The 14,242-nt window shown below is 37.7% G+C and overlaps 1 protein-coding gene across 1 annotated transcript in view; it reads left to right on the top strand.

Annotated features, from left to right (window-relative positions):
• Positions 1-2,774: 2,774 nt before the first annotated feature.
• The window catches only part of RTTN (rotatin), a 179,730-nt gene continuing 168,262 nt past the window's right edge, over positions 2,775-14,242 (top strand). The window contains exons 1-7 of the mRNA XM_008564425.1: positions 2,775-2,857; positions 3,192-3,379; positions 4,888-5,065; positions 7,032-7,121; positions 9,360-9,450; positions 10,832-10,946; positions 12,418-12,568. Of these exons, the coding sequence (XP_008562647.1) occupies positions 2,827-2,857; positions 3,192-3,379; positions 4,888-5,065; positions 7,032-7,121; positions 9,360-9,450; positions 10,832-10,946; positions 12,418-12,568 (844 nt within the window). The 5' untranslated portion in view covers positions 2,775-2,826. The remainder of the gene's footprint in view (positions 2,858-3,191; positions 3,380-4,887; positions 5,066-7,031; positions 7,122-9,359; positions 9,451-10,831; positions 10,947-12,417; positions 12,569-14,242) is intronic.

The following is a 14,242-nucleotide window of genomic DNA, read 5'->3' as shown; positions in this document are numbered from 1 at the left end:
AGGACAGGAAATTTTCCCCAGGCTATTGAGTCTCTGTTGCAAGATAAAAATTGTAACACAGCAAGGTCGCTGGCTCAAAGACAGACAGGTTACTAATTGATATATTAAGTTACTAAAAAACTGCTGGAGGGAAAAGGAATGTTTGCTAGATCAAGCCTTTGTGCAAATTGCATTACAGAAGGTCACCTTGCTTGACTTATTGAATGTTACCAGCTTCTATGGTTAAACTTGTTAAACTATACTTAGCAAACCCCCACCTATGTCTCTTGCTGTAACTTCTTGGTCTGGAGAATACATGCAGGAAGATCACCCCAATTCGTTTTTAGTTTCCCAAATGGAAGAAATGCCTCACGCTTGAGGAAGTTCTAGGATATCAACCCCTTTCTGGGGCTTCTCACTGCTCAAAGGAGATGGGCTTTGAGTACTCTTTGGTGGCTCCATCACCCAGGGGATAAGGGATGACAAATCCGTGGTAGGCAAAGCAACAAGAGGACCCCCCCCCCTTTTTTTTTTGCTGGAAATGTTGCCTGGATAAGGCTGTACAAATAAATGGCTGTAAGGTTGTGGGCACCTCCACTCTTGAAGTGTCCTTCACTGAGGTAGCAAGGCTGTTCCTGGGACCCAGAACCCCTCTGATGAAGGGGGCTTCTACCTTGTCGTTACACTTGCAAGTAGTATTTGCATATGGTTTGACACTGCATTTGATCCTAGAAAGGGGAGCCATCCTTAAGTTTGATGGGTGCTAAAACAGTGCTATTATTTGTAGTAACTACCTATTATGAAAGATCCTGGAATAAATGCTTTCTCAAAATTATCTTATTTGTTCTGCACACAGTCCTATCTGTAGGTAGATTCTAATTCCAATTTGGGAATTCCAACTTGTGGAAGCTGAGGTTTGGAGGGTATAGAGGTTTTAGTTTTTTTCCCACTGCCCAAGATTCTTTTCTTTCATTTTCTGTTGTTTTCTTAGTGAAAGTCTTCTATAACTCTGGCAAAATTTTAATATCCTGCCCTGCTGGTCAGAGTATGAATGAGTAACCCAGGATCAGGAAATCTCCTAATGGTGATTCTGATTAGAGTTCTTATTGGGGATTTTATATCCAAATGTTGAGAAGTTTTCTTTTTCTTCTAGGGTCATTACATGGACAAATGGAAGTTTGGACTACAATCTTCTCTTTTTCTACATTTTGAGGGAATCCTGCCTATAATAGAAGAGGAGACACACTGGGAGAAGCAAAGCCAAGAGATGGAGAAAAAGAACATTGCTATTTTTTGAATCTCTGAGGCTGGGTACATTATTTTTGGAGTGAAATAACTCAATTTTGCTTTGTCTTTTGAGTTAGAGTTTGGTCATTTACAACCAGAAAGTTAATTAGCTGGCCAACAATTATGTAGTTAAGGAGCATGCAAAGCTGGTTTTTTTTAAAAAGATGACCGGTAAGGGGATCTTAACCCTTGACTTGGTGTTGTCAGCACCACGCTCACTAAACGGCCATCCCTAAATGGGATCCGAACCCGTGGCCTTGGTGTTATCAACACCACACTCTCCAGAGTGAGCCACAGGCCGGCCCCAAAGCTGGTTTTAAATCCAAGCCTGTCTGGCTCCAAAACTTGTGCTCCAAGCAATATTTTAGCCCATATAGCTAAGAGCGAGCTATTTTAAGTCGGTCAGATATTAACAGAAGAAAAAAAAATTATGAAATGCATATGATCACAACTGACAGACCTACTCTACTTAACCCCGAATATTATAACTCATCTCCAAAGCGTGAGGAAGGGCAAAAATACGCCTTTTCCGAGAGAAAAAAAAAAGCATTTCATTTTATCTCTGAATAAATCGCTACAGACGGTGATATGAATTCTTTAGGAGAGTAACTATTTCCTGTGACTTTGGGTGCGAATACCTTCATTCTAATCTAAGTGATCTGTCACTTACTTGACGTGACCTTGGGTGGGGTAATTCTTTGATTTTAAGTTCCCTCCTTAGCAAAGTAGGAACGCGAATACCTGCCTTGACATCCCTTTCCAAGGGAAATTGAAAAGATCAGAGACAAAATACTCTCTAAAATACCAACATTTTAGATTTAATTTTGTTCTTGCTCTTACCATTGCTTAATTTTTTTTTTTCTTTTTGCAGCCTCCTTTTTTCCTATTGTATTCACTATTTCCTCCCCTCCTTTTGTGGCTTGCTGTTTATAAATGAATTTAGTATCCAAGGACGCCGCTTGACTTTGCAGGTCCATTTCACAATTAAAGAGGGGTTAGTCATTTGTTAGTCGGGGAGGGGGTAGGAGGAGGAGGGAATCCTCACAAAACAAGACAATAGTCTACATTCTAAATTGAAACGTTCTGGGAGCTGAGAAACCGGATTGGCGGGGTCATAAAGGAACCCCTCGCAGAGCCAGGAGGCGGGGCCACCGCAGCCCGTGTCGGAGCCCGCGCTTGGAAGCCGGAACTACAGGCAGAAGGGGGCGGTGGCGCTTCCGGAACTCCGTGCAGGCAGCACGGCTGGGGAAGACTACAATTCCCGACGTGCGCGGCGGCCAAATCAGGTTCTACCCATGTTTGCTTCTTCATTTTTTCCACATCTTACGACAGAGACAGCTGTTTAGGAACTGCATATTAGCAATTACAGAGAGACTGCTCTTTTCTGGAGACGCAGGGGGGCGAGAACAACTCACAGAATGCCTCTTACTTGTCGGGTGGTTAGATCAGGCTTCGCGGAACCCAATCCTACAGGCTGAGTTTCCGAAGGACGGTAATTGTGGCTGGACGCCGTGGAGCGGCAGTTTTAATTCTCCGGCGGCGGCAGATTGAGTGGACAGGATGGTCCTCACGGGGCTCATCAGGAAACTCGGTAATAGTCTGAGTTGCTTCTGGCCCGAGGCTCCCTCCTATCGTGGCCACTTGCTGAAAATAGTCGTGTCACGTGTCTGCGGCTGGGTCTCCCTGCGACGGCTCCCTCTTTTGTCCCGGCTTTCCCAGGACAGTCCCGAGGGTCCCACCTCGGACTTTGTAAACTCCGCAGTTCGCGTTCCGAATGCACCAGCGGCCTGCCTCTGATAAAATTTGTTTATTTCATTGTTTACCCGGTCCCCGCCCCAGCGTAAATAACGATTTTAGAATAAATTCTGGGTGGGCGCCTGTTGGAGTCGGGAAATAAAGCTGCTTGTGCTGTACTTCTTTGGCAGGTCATCAGCTGGCCGAGATCAGGGAACGAGCTCTCAAGAGTGTTCTCTGCAAGGTTGAGCACAACTTAATCAGCTATGCTGATCTAATTCAGGAGAGGCTCCTTTTTCAGCACTTGCTGGAATGGTTCAATTTCCCATCTGTTCCAATGAAAGAAGAAGTTCTGAACCTCTTGAACAGATTGGTTAAGGTAGGATCATTTTGAAATAATCAGACGCGAGAGGGTTTCTTAGTTATTTAATTGTAACATATATTGAAAGTTAAGTAATTGGGGTTTTAAAAAATTTGAAAACAATCAGAGATGTTGAATTTTAATTCATCTGGGTTTGCTCATCTTCCTTTTCTCTTATTTGTGATGTTGAACCTCACATTGTGTCTACTGTGCTTGGGAGTAGCACAGAACTACTTCTGATTTCTGGTACCTTCTGATTTTTGGAATCATCTTTGGAAGTTAATATTTGTCATTCTGTTTTTTCTTCCTGATGTTTGCGTGTTAAAATTAGATATGTCTGTATGAAAGAGAACACATTTAAAAATAATGTTACAGAACATGATTAAGAAATACCGCACATGTTAACTTGACTTCTCATATCTGTTTTTTTAGATTTATGTCCCTATGCCAATCTCGAGAATAGTTATTTGTCAGGGTCAGATGTCAAAGTGTAAGTTTAACCTTTCGAAACTGTAAATCACTATACAATCATAGGAGANAAGTTCTGAACCTCTTGAACAGATTGGTTAAGGTAGGATCATTTTGAAATAATCAGACGCGAAAGGGTTTCTTAGTTATTTAATTGTAACATATATTGAAAGTTAAGTAATTGGGGTTTTAAAAAATTTGAAAACAATCAGAGATGTTGAATTTTAATTCATCTGGGTTTGCTCATCTTCCTGAGGGTTTCTTAGTTATTTAATTGTAACATATATTGAAAGTTAAGTAATTGGGGTTTTAAAAAAATTTGAAAACAATCAGAGATGTTGAATTTTAATTCATCTGGGTTTGCTCATCTTCCTTTTCTCTTATTTGTGATGTTGAACCTCACATTGTGTCTACTGTGCTTGGGAGTAGCACAGAACTACTTCTGATTTCTGGTACCTTCTGATTTTTGGAATCATCTTTGGAAGTTAATATTTGTCATTCTGTTTTTTCTTCCTGATGTTTGCGTGTTAAAATTAGATATGTCTGTATGAAAGAGAACACATTTAAAAATAATGTTACAGAACATGATTAAGAAATACCACACATGTTAACTTGACTTCTCATATCTGTTTTTTTAGATTTATGTCCCTATGCCAATCTCGAGAATAGTTATTTGTCAGGGTCAGATGTCAAAGTGTAAGTTTAACCTTTCGAAACTGTAAATCACTATACAATCATAGGAGATTCTTATTTGGCATTCTCTTGACTTGTGGGGGTAGGAGATAATAAGGTGAGTGTCAGTGGAGTAGGCGTGCATTTCTCGTGTTCTGTGTCTTGGCTAATCTCTCAAAAATGTTATCAAGTGTTTTATGTACGTTGCTATAAATATGTGTTCTAGTCATAGGAATTCTTTACTTTGGAGTAGAGCAGTGTAAGGCTTGTTTTTCAGAAAAGGAACATCTGGTATACCAAAATAATTTCATGTTTTGATTGCTTTAAGGTAAAGTTTAGAAATTTTGATATTTATAGTTATTCTCAAGACTATTTTCTTATTTTAGTATCCCCCAGCAGTCCAGCATTTGATTGACTTTGGTGCAGTAGAGTTCTTATCTAAGCTTCGTGCTAATCTGGAGCCAAATCTACAGGCTGAAGTTGATGGCATTCTGGATGGACTTTTTATTCTTCCTTCAGAAGTTCCTGCACTATATTCTGCTTCTGACCAAACCAATCAAACTGGTAACTTTAGAATCTATTTGATGGTGTCTGTTTGTTAAAATATAAATATATTGGTTTTCATGATAAATTTTAAGGAAAGGGACATTACACTTAAAAAAGGATTCCTCCTACTCTCCTGAAACTTATTTTGCTTGTGTTAATTTCCATGACTTTGACCTTTTTTTCCCCCTCCAGTACTGTTACTCAAAGGAGGATACATTTGTATTTATTGCTTTTTTGGTTAGGCCTAAAAGATGCCAGTGACTTTGTTTTTGTGAGACTAGCTTGACAGATTATTTAACACTTATAACAAATTTTCATTAAGCACTCATCATTATGTATCAGACATTGTTCTAAATGCTTTATACTTGCATATTGGGGTATAATGTTGTCTGCCCTAGCTCATGATTTTGTTATGAAGACCAATCAAAGCAAAAGGAGAGAACAGAACGGAGGCCAACAGAAGTGGGAAAGTGGGAGGAGAGGGGGGAGTTAGTGAGAAATTGGTAAAGGGCCACAAAAAATGATTACAATGTTTAAAGTTAAATATGCTAATTGTCCTGCTTTGAGCATGACATATTACACACATTTATTGCTATTCCATGCTGTATCCCAGAGATATGTACAATCCATTATGTTTAAATTTTTAAAAAATTATGTAATGAAAGTGTTTTATATGCTGCAATACACAGTGGTGTGTACAGGTTAAAAAATCAGAGTCAGAGAGACGTGGATTTAAGTCTCAGTTCTGCTGCTAGTTGTGTGACCTTGGCTTAACTCCTCCAAGTACCTAATCTCTCCAGGCTTCAGTTTTCTCAGCCAAAAATTGGGATAAAAAAGGGGGAACATGTTTCTCATAGAATTGTGAGGATTAAATGAGAGAATGCTTGTAAAGTGCTTAACATAGGGCCTGGTGTATATGAAGCATAGCAGTGTAGCTGCTTCTTTGTGTTCTTGTTGTTTAATGCCTAGTATAGTGCCTTGCACATGGAAGGTATTTGAATTGATTTGAAGAAAAAACATGCTAATGCAATTTATGTGACTAAGTAGTAAAAGTATTTTTAAAAGTTTTTGATTGCTTAATCTGTTAGATCATATTTTTCTTTATACCATTGCTGCTAGTATTGCTACTACCTCAGTTATTGGTACTGCTGTTAACAACAGAAGCTGCTATTTATTGAGTTTTCTTGTGGGCACTGAATGAATTGATTTAAACACACTGCCTTGTTAAATCTTCAAGCAGCCCTTTGACTGAGATGTTATTAGTCTTGGTAGATGAGAATAGAAATGTAAAGTATCTTGCCCCAAATGACCCTGTTTTCTAATCTGTGACAGAGCCACTATTCTAACTTTGCTTTGTCTGGCTCCAAAATCTGCAATTTTTAACTATAGATTTTACAATTCGTAAGCCATTACAAATAAAGTAGAATCTTAAATTGTGTACTTTTAATTTCATTCCTTGCAAGTGAGATTACAAAATTTAGTTTTAGCCTTTTCCTTGTTCTCATTATCAGTGCAGTTGAACTGCTGAATATGTAATCACCTGTGACAGGGAATTGCAAAGGTATTGAAAGATAATGTTTGACTCTTTTGACAACTTCTTTTTAAGGTATTAGTGAAAATCGAGGTGATCTGGACCTATATAATTGGAGTAAAAGAGAGGGAGATGGAATAAGAAACATAGATGAACAATCTTTGAATATTTTTCAGATTCTTTATGTACGTTGTAGATGTTTTCATTCCAGCAAATAACTGTATTTTCCTAACAGTAAAAGAAAGAGGGAAAAAAACCTCTTAATTGGAAATTGGCTCAGCATTCATATTTTTTTCCTCTTTAGGAAGATAGAGTATTCAGAGAAAAAACTGGACTATTTTTTTAGTTTTTAAAATGATTCACAACCTAAGAGAAAACCTTATTGTTTACAAAGAGTTCCACTTTTAGCAAATAATGAATCAATAATATAGTAATATATTTTTTTCTTTTCAGAATTGTCAAAACAACCTGAATTCTTAACAGGATATTTCCCCCAAGACAAAAGTAATTTCCAGCAGATGGAAGTGCCTTCGCGACCAGTGGGTGTGTATATGTAGGGAAGTAATTCCTATTGACCTGGTAAATTGAAAATTAATGTACTTTTCCTCATTGCTATGAAGACATTGTGGTCAAACTTGAGTGTTTCATAACCAAACTAAATGTTTCAGTTGCCTCAAATTAGTTTAGGATATAGAGTGTAAATGGTAAAATTTTATGTTATTCTAACTGAACTTGAGCAACTATATAGGTAGGTGGTAATAGTGGCAGTACTACTTAGTGCTTATTGAACACAGATTCTTTGTCAGGCATTGTGCCATGTGCTATCCATGTATCATCTCATTTATTCTGTAGCTCACTAAATTGTACCATCCATCCAGTTACTCCAGCAAGAGAGTCAGTATCATCTAATTTTCTTCTTTTACCATTTATCCAACATCTAGTTCATTAAAAAGTTCTGATTTTGAACCCTCTCCCTGGAATCTTATCTTCAGGTCTTTGTGTGTCTGGCTGTGTCTAGTCTCTGCTCACATGGCATTTCATAAAAGAGACCTTTGTGATGATTCTAACCACTGATCACTTTCTATCTGTGTTTAATTTTCTTTCTAACACATTTCATACTCTGAAATTATATATTTACTTTTTGTTTGTCTCTCTCATTATAAGCTTAATGATATCTGTGAACACTGCTTTTTCCCCAGTATCTGGAAGGATGCTGAAAATGTATCAGGCACTGAGTATATATTCTTTGAAGGATGAATGAATCTCCACGGAGTCCCAGTGGGATTTAGTGTCACTGTTTTACCAATGAGGACACTGAGGCTTAGATAAGTTAAAAACTTGTCCTAGATGACATAGGAAATGGTTAAGTAAGCATAAACTTAACATTTTATTGCCTGCATAGTTGAGATGAAAAGGATATGTCTAAGAGTGTATCTGCTGATGTCAAGTATTCAGATAAACTCAATTTGGAAGCCCTCTGTTATTAAAAAGCTTTCATGGAAACTCACTTATTGAATAACAGCATAAGAAAGAACAGAATACTTGTTAAGCTGTCAAATACTTTACCTTTCCTTTCTTGAAAAGTTGTGTTATGCTTGTAGGGAGCTTTGTTTTTGAGGCAAGAAAGTAGTTCTTTGTGTTCGTGGCTTTGAGTGACAGTGCAAAATGTCTGAAGGGAGCAGAGATCTCTGGGGCTGGTAACATGGGTGTTTGAGTGAAGCTTATGAAAATGTTAAGGCCAATTGGGCTTGTTACACTGTTTTATGTGAGCTGCAGTTTGTGTGGATTGATGGTATGGCTTATGTTGGACCTGTCTTCACATGTGCCTTTCCTTCCCTCCACCTGCTTCTCACTGTTTCCTTAGAAAGTAAACCCTGCTTATATGTTAGCACTTTATTTTTTTTGACCGGATGACCGGTAAGGGGATCTTAACCCTTGACTTGGTGTTGTCAGCACCACGCTCTCCAAGTGAGCAAACCGGCCATCCCTATATGGGATCCGAACCCGGGGCCTTAGTGTTATCAGCACTGCACTCTCCCGAGTGAGCCACGGGCCGGCCCCTATGTTAGCACTTTTGAAAGGAGCAACTCTGTTATGTTTGGGAGTATAATAATACTGTTACCTGCATTTGACAATTTTATTTTCATTTCAAAACATTTGGCAGAAAGACTATTTGCATTTGAAAGGGCTTATGTAGATGCTCTTCCTCAGTGTTGCCACCTTATCTTCTACAACATAAAATCTATTAAGAAATAATTTTAATGAGGGTAGTTTAAAACTGTTGGTTTCTCAGATTTCTTTTAATCTTGTTTAAGTACTAATCTTTAATCTTATGGTCTTCAGGTCATCTTCATAGAGGTTAAATATCTAACACTGTATAGGATATTTGAAGATGACTAGATATATGATTATGTTTATGTCATTTTAATTTCTACAAGTAAAATTTTTCTCCAAATGCCAGTTCCTTTATGTTAAATTTAAGCTCAATGTTCTGGTCAGCCACAGGGTAAATTAGAAAATTTAATTGAAATTTTAAATGTCATTCAATATTGGTTTGTATTTAATGCTCTTCTTCTAATACTTATTTTAATATTATATGAGTTCTGTTTGAATTATGAAAAAAGAGCTCTGTTATGTCTAACCTTTGTTTGATATATTTTAGGTTACTGTAAGATATGACCTTTGTTTTGGAACTTGTTAAGGTGAAGCCTTACTCTTAACATTGTAAATCTGTCATCTTTTTATACTTTGATGCCTTAAGTTTTGCTATTCCATTAACAGTAAATCATACTGTGAAGTGTTTGAAATTTTCTACATTTCCTTGGCTACCTCTGACCACAACAGATAGACATGTTCTCTCCTCTAATGAAAGGTACAGTGCCTGATGTATTTAGGTATTTTTGTTCATTTATAGCCATTAAGTCTGATAGTTACTACTATACTTTTTCACCAGGAAAAGATGCTAAGTGGCTGTGGAAGGTAGTTATGGGCATATATGAGTTATTTTCAGTATTTCAAAAAGCAAGCCAGAAAATTCTTATTTGCCTTTAGTCAATCTGTACATTGTTTCTGTTTGTTGGAGTATTGTATAAACTATACAGTTCCTGGCAACATGAGTTTTATCTCTTGATCAAAGTCTCTGATTGGCCGTTGCTTATGCCCTTGATTAACAAAAGTGGAAAAATTAAACGTAAGTGCAGTCTTTTTGAAGAATGTATTTCAAAATATGGGCTCTCTATTAGAAGAAAAATTATACCTTGTTGAGAAGGTTCAGGACCACTGATTTAATCTTATGTAGTAGATATTAATTGGTTGTTACCCTCAAAAGTATATAGCTGATATGTAGAAGTTTGGAGAGTGTTTTAATGTCCAGATTTATTTTGTGCATTTTCAGTGAGTGCCACAACAAATGAGTTTGTCTGCTTTTTTGGGGTACTAATCTGGAAAATAAAGACTGACTTGCTAGGTAGAGTTAGGACCAGATACAGGTGGATGCTATTAAATATTTGATGATGCTACTTCTAAGGCATCAGTAAGTTCTCTTGAAACAAAATATTCAAAAGGTAGAGTACAAATGGAAAAGGAGTATGAGGTTGTTTGATCTGTCAGTTCTAAGTCAGTCCCTAGGGAAGAGAAGGTGGTATAGTTTCTAGAGTGCACCTCTGGATGGTGGTTGGTGGATGGTGCACAGGAACTGGGCTGAGAGAAGGGGTTTGGTTCCTTGGGGTCGGGGTGAACAACTCTAATATCCCGCAGTGGGGGGAGGGGGCAGAAGCCGAGGGGGTAGAGAATAGAGAAGTTGCATGGGGTAAGAGGGAGGTCCTAGCGATTCACCTATAGTAGGAAAGATCAGTAAGGATCCTGATTCCTAGAATTTACCTCTATACTTACTATTGTTTTTTTCTGTTTTATTCCTTAATTTATTTAGCAGATTTCAGTGAATTCTGTGTCCTTTGACCTGTTGATCTCATTTTGTAGCCTATGATGGTCTCTGGGCATACAGTGGTTCCTGCTCTTGAGGAGTATCTAGTGGGGAATACAAAGTCAACAAGCAATTATGATATCACAAAATATAGGCATAAGGAAGAAGCACCTCCCCAGAGCTGTTTATTGGTTAGGGAAAAGATTTCTCAGGAGCAGTGATGTCTCAGCTGAGACCTGAAGGATTGTTAATAGAGTCATTATGCTTCTAAGTTTCATAGAATCTGGTATAGGTAGCTTTTTAAAAAAATGAATAATGCTATATTTTGTAGCTCTTTGAGAAGTAGTAACCACACTTTAATCTGGAACACCTGTGAACTATTGAAGGATGTTATCATGCAAGATTTTCCTGCTGAGATTTTTCTTCAAAGGCCAAAAATTGTTCAGGTGAGTATGCTATAATTGTTTTAGATTTTGAAATAGAGAACTTTTTGCAATAAAACAGATTTTTCAGAGTAGGAGTCCTTGGGAAGGGAATTTCTACTAAAGTATTCAAAAAATGAAGTACTTGGCTATTTAAACCACTTCTTCTCTAACTTATTTGGATAGCTGTTGGGAAAATATAGGAAAATAGTCATGGCCCCTCAGGTGTTCAGAATCTTTCTGAGCATTTGATGTGAATATTCCCGTGTGCCCATGTGTTCCTTGGTTATTGTCTAATGTAATTTTGCATGTGCACCCAGGTGTCTTGGGTTCTGACTTAAATATAAAGGACGAGTGGCTCTAATCCACAGTACCTCTCACACCTGGGATACCCTGGGGAGGAGGGGAATGGGCGTGGGGAGGCCACTACTACTGCTGGAGGCTGTTGCTGCCAGTGCCCCCAGGACCCGCTAAGAGGCCACCGCTGGACCTGTAAGCAGCTGCCGCTGAGGACTGAACTCATGTTGCCTGCCGACGGCTCCCGGGACCTTTCCCAATTACCTAGCTTGTGGACCTGTGTGTGAAGGGTCTGGTGACCCAGTCTGTACAATGGGTTTGAAGGGTTTGAGCCCTAGCTTTGACAATACAAATGGAAGTTTAGTAAACTTATTATAACTAAAATAATGAAACATTTTGGCTTTAGTAACGATTTGCCTAACCTGACAACTGGCGTAATTGTGTAGCTTTACATAGTTATAGTTCTTCCAATAGGTAGTAGTCTCATTTGACACCTGTGGTCCATGTTGGCCACAGTCAGTTACCATTTATGGTCACTTAAAGGGGAGAATAGACTTTGGAAATTGAGGTTGGGCAGCAGTAACCCTTACTAACAGCAAAAACCACTTTGAGTTTAAGGCACAGTGCTAGGTGCTGGGGAAATAGAGTAGCTGTGAGCAATGTAGGTGGGTTCTTTTCCTACTCTATTGCTTATATAGCAGAGAGAGGGGGGTCCAGGTGGGTGATTGTGGCATATCCATAATGCTTCAGCATTCTCACTCTTCCCTCACAGGGCTGAAATGAATGGCAGTTATGAATACATACTGTCGCAGCTGCCAAATGATAGCAGAGGAAAAGCTGTTAATTACCAAAACGTGGTCAAATGATTGAGCTGTTTGAGATGAAAGGGCCTGCTGTGATTTTTAAAAATTTCTGTGTAATGTAATGTCCTGAATGAAGAATAATTCCTGTCTTCTCTCAGAATGGGCACTCAACCAACAGGTTTTAGAAATAAGAAACACTGACTATTCCAAATATTATTATCTTATTTCTACTATCTTCTTGCATTATGCTAACTTGTTTTTGTCCATTGTTGTTTCTTATGTCATAATTATTTGGCACCTTATTTTATTTCCTTTGATTATTCACTAACCCTTACTTAAGCTTCACATGTATACGTTGTTTGCTTAATCATTTCCACTGCTCTGCTTTCTTACAGAGCCTTTTATCTCTGTTGAAACTGGCCTTTGGAGGAGATGGAAAACATCGCCTGGCATTACAGTCAGTGTCCTGCTTGCAGCAGCTGTGCACATATTTAAGAAACAGACTTAACTTTCACCGAGATCCAGGTTTTTTCTCTAATAAACAGGGTATTTATGTTTATTTATTCACTAGCTACTGGTATTATTTGCAGATTATTCTTGTAACTCCTTATTATATTTACTGTTAGGGTTTACTGTGTATGCACTTTCACAACATAAACTCACCACTCCTAAATGTAACCAAATTATCATTCTTGAATGCAAACTGGATGAATTACAGAACCACCATGATCCTGTGCTCCTTTGCTCCCTTTTTTTTTTTTTTTTTTTTGATAAGAGACATTTACAAAGTGTTTTTCTTCTCCCAGATGTATTGAGATTTTCTAAAACAGTGTTGTTGGGACTTTGGGACTAGGGTTCTGAATATGGTGATTCATCTGGGACTTTGGACATTTTAGCAAATTATATATTGTAATACATTTTTGGTTTGAAAAATATTGACTTACATTTCATTAAAACTATTTTTCTGCAACTTGTGATGTAGTCAAAATATTGTATGACAGTAATGCCAAACTTTTCAAAGAAAAAGCACCACCTAATGGCTAAATAGAATACCAGACTAGCCTTGACAAAACAATAATCCAGGGAAGGTCAAGGGCCTCAAGGCAGCAGTGAGGGTGATGTGCCTGAGCAATAGAAGTAAGACTGGTGAGAGTGGAGTATAGTAAGCTAGGAGGGAGAGGGGAAATAGGCAAGATTGGGGAGGTAATTAGGGGCCAGTGTATATTGGAACTTGTAGGTCTTGGTAAGGATTTTATATTTTCTTTGAAGTGTAGTGAGAAGATTTTAAAATTTTCTCTGTAAATGCCTTTATTACCTTTTGAGGAATCGCCAAACTGTTTTCCACAGGAGCTGCAACATTTTAATTCCCACTGGCAGTGTATGAAGCTTCCAGTTTTTCCTTATCTTCAGCAACATTTGTTATTTTCTTTTCTTTTGACATAGCCATTCTGTGAAGTGGTATCTCTTTGTGGTTTTGATTTGCATTTCCCTAAAGACTAATGATTGATGATTCCATAATGACTTTTCATGTGCTTCTTCGTGTATCTTCTTTGAAGTCTTTTGCCCGTTTTTAAATTGGATTGTTTGTCTCTATTGTTGAGTTTTAGGATTTATTTATATATTCTGAATATCATGCCCTTGTTGGATGTATGGTTTGCAAGTATTTTCTCCCATTCTGTAGGTTGTCTTTAAGTTTCTTAATAATGTCCTTTGCACCAAAGTTTTTAATTTTGATGAAGGTCTATTTATGTATGTTTTCTTTGGTTGTTTGTGCTTTTGATGTCATATCTAAGAAGGTGTTACCAAATTCAAGGTTATGAAGATTTAAACCTATGTTTTCTGCTAAATGCTTTGTGGTTTTAGCTCTTATATTTAGGTTTTTGATCCATTTTGAGTTAATTTTTGAATATGTTTTGAGGTAGAGGTTCTCAGAGAGTTTTAAGCAGTGGAGTGTATGATCTAGTTTTGTTCTGTTTTGGTAGTCTCTAATGTAAGTGAATACCATTGGTTACAAGGTTCCATATAATCAAGTCAGTTAGATATAGACCTAAATATGCTAAGTGAGTACTTGTGGGAAAGATTGATCTTTAGTTTATTTTTACCTTTGTAGAAACGTTTCTACTGTTTTAATTTTGTTAATGTTTTTTGAAAGAAATGACACATAAATACTACATAATAAGTAATCTGTTTTTACTGAGGGATAATAATTTTATTCTTTTT

The sequence above is a fragment of the Galeopterus variegatus genome, unplaced genomic scaffold, assembly GCF_000696425.1.
Source record: "Galeopterus variegatus unplaced genomic scaffold, G_variegatus-3.0.2 Scaffold186, whole genome shotgun sequence".
NCBI classification, from domain to species: Eukaryota; Metazoa; Chordata; class Mammalia; order Dermoptera; family Cynocephalidae; genus Galeopterus; species Galeopterus variegatus.
This window is presented reverse-complemented; position numbering and strand designations above follow the sequence as displayed.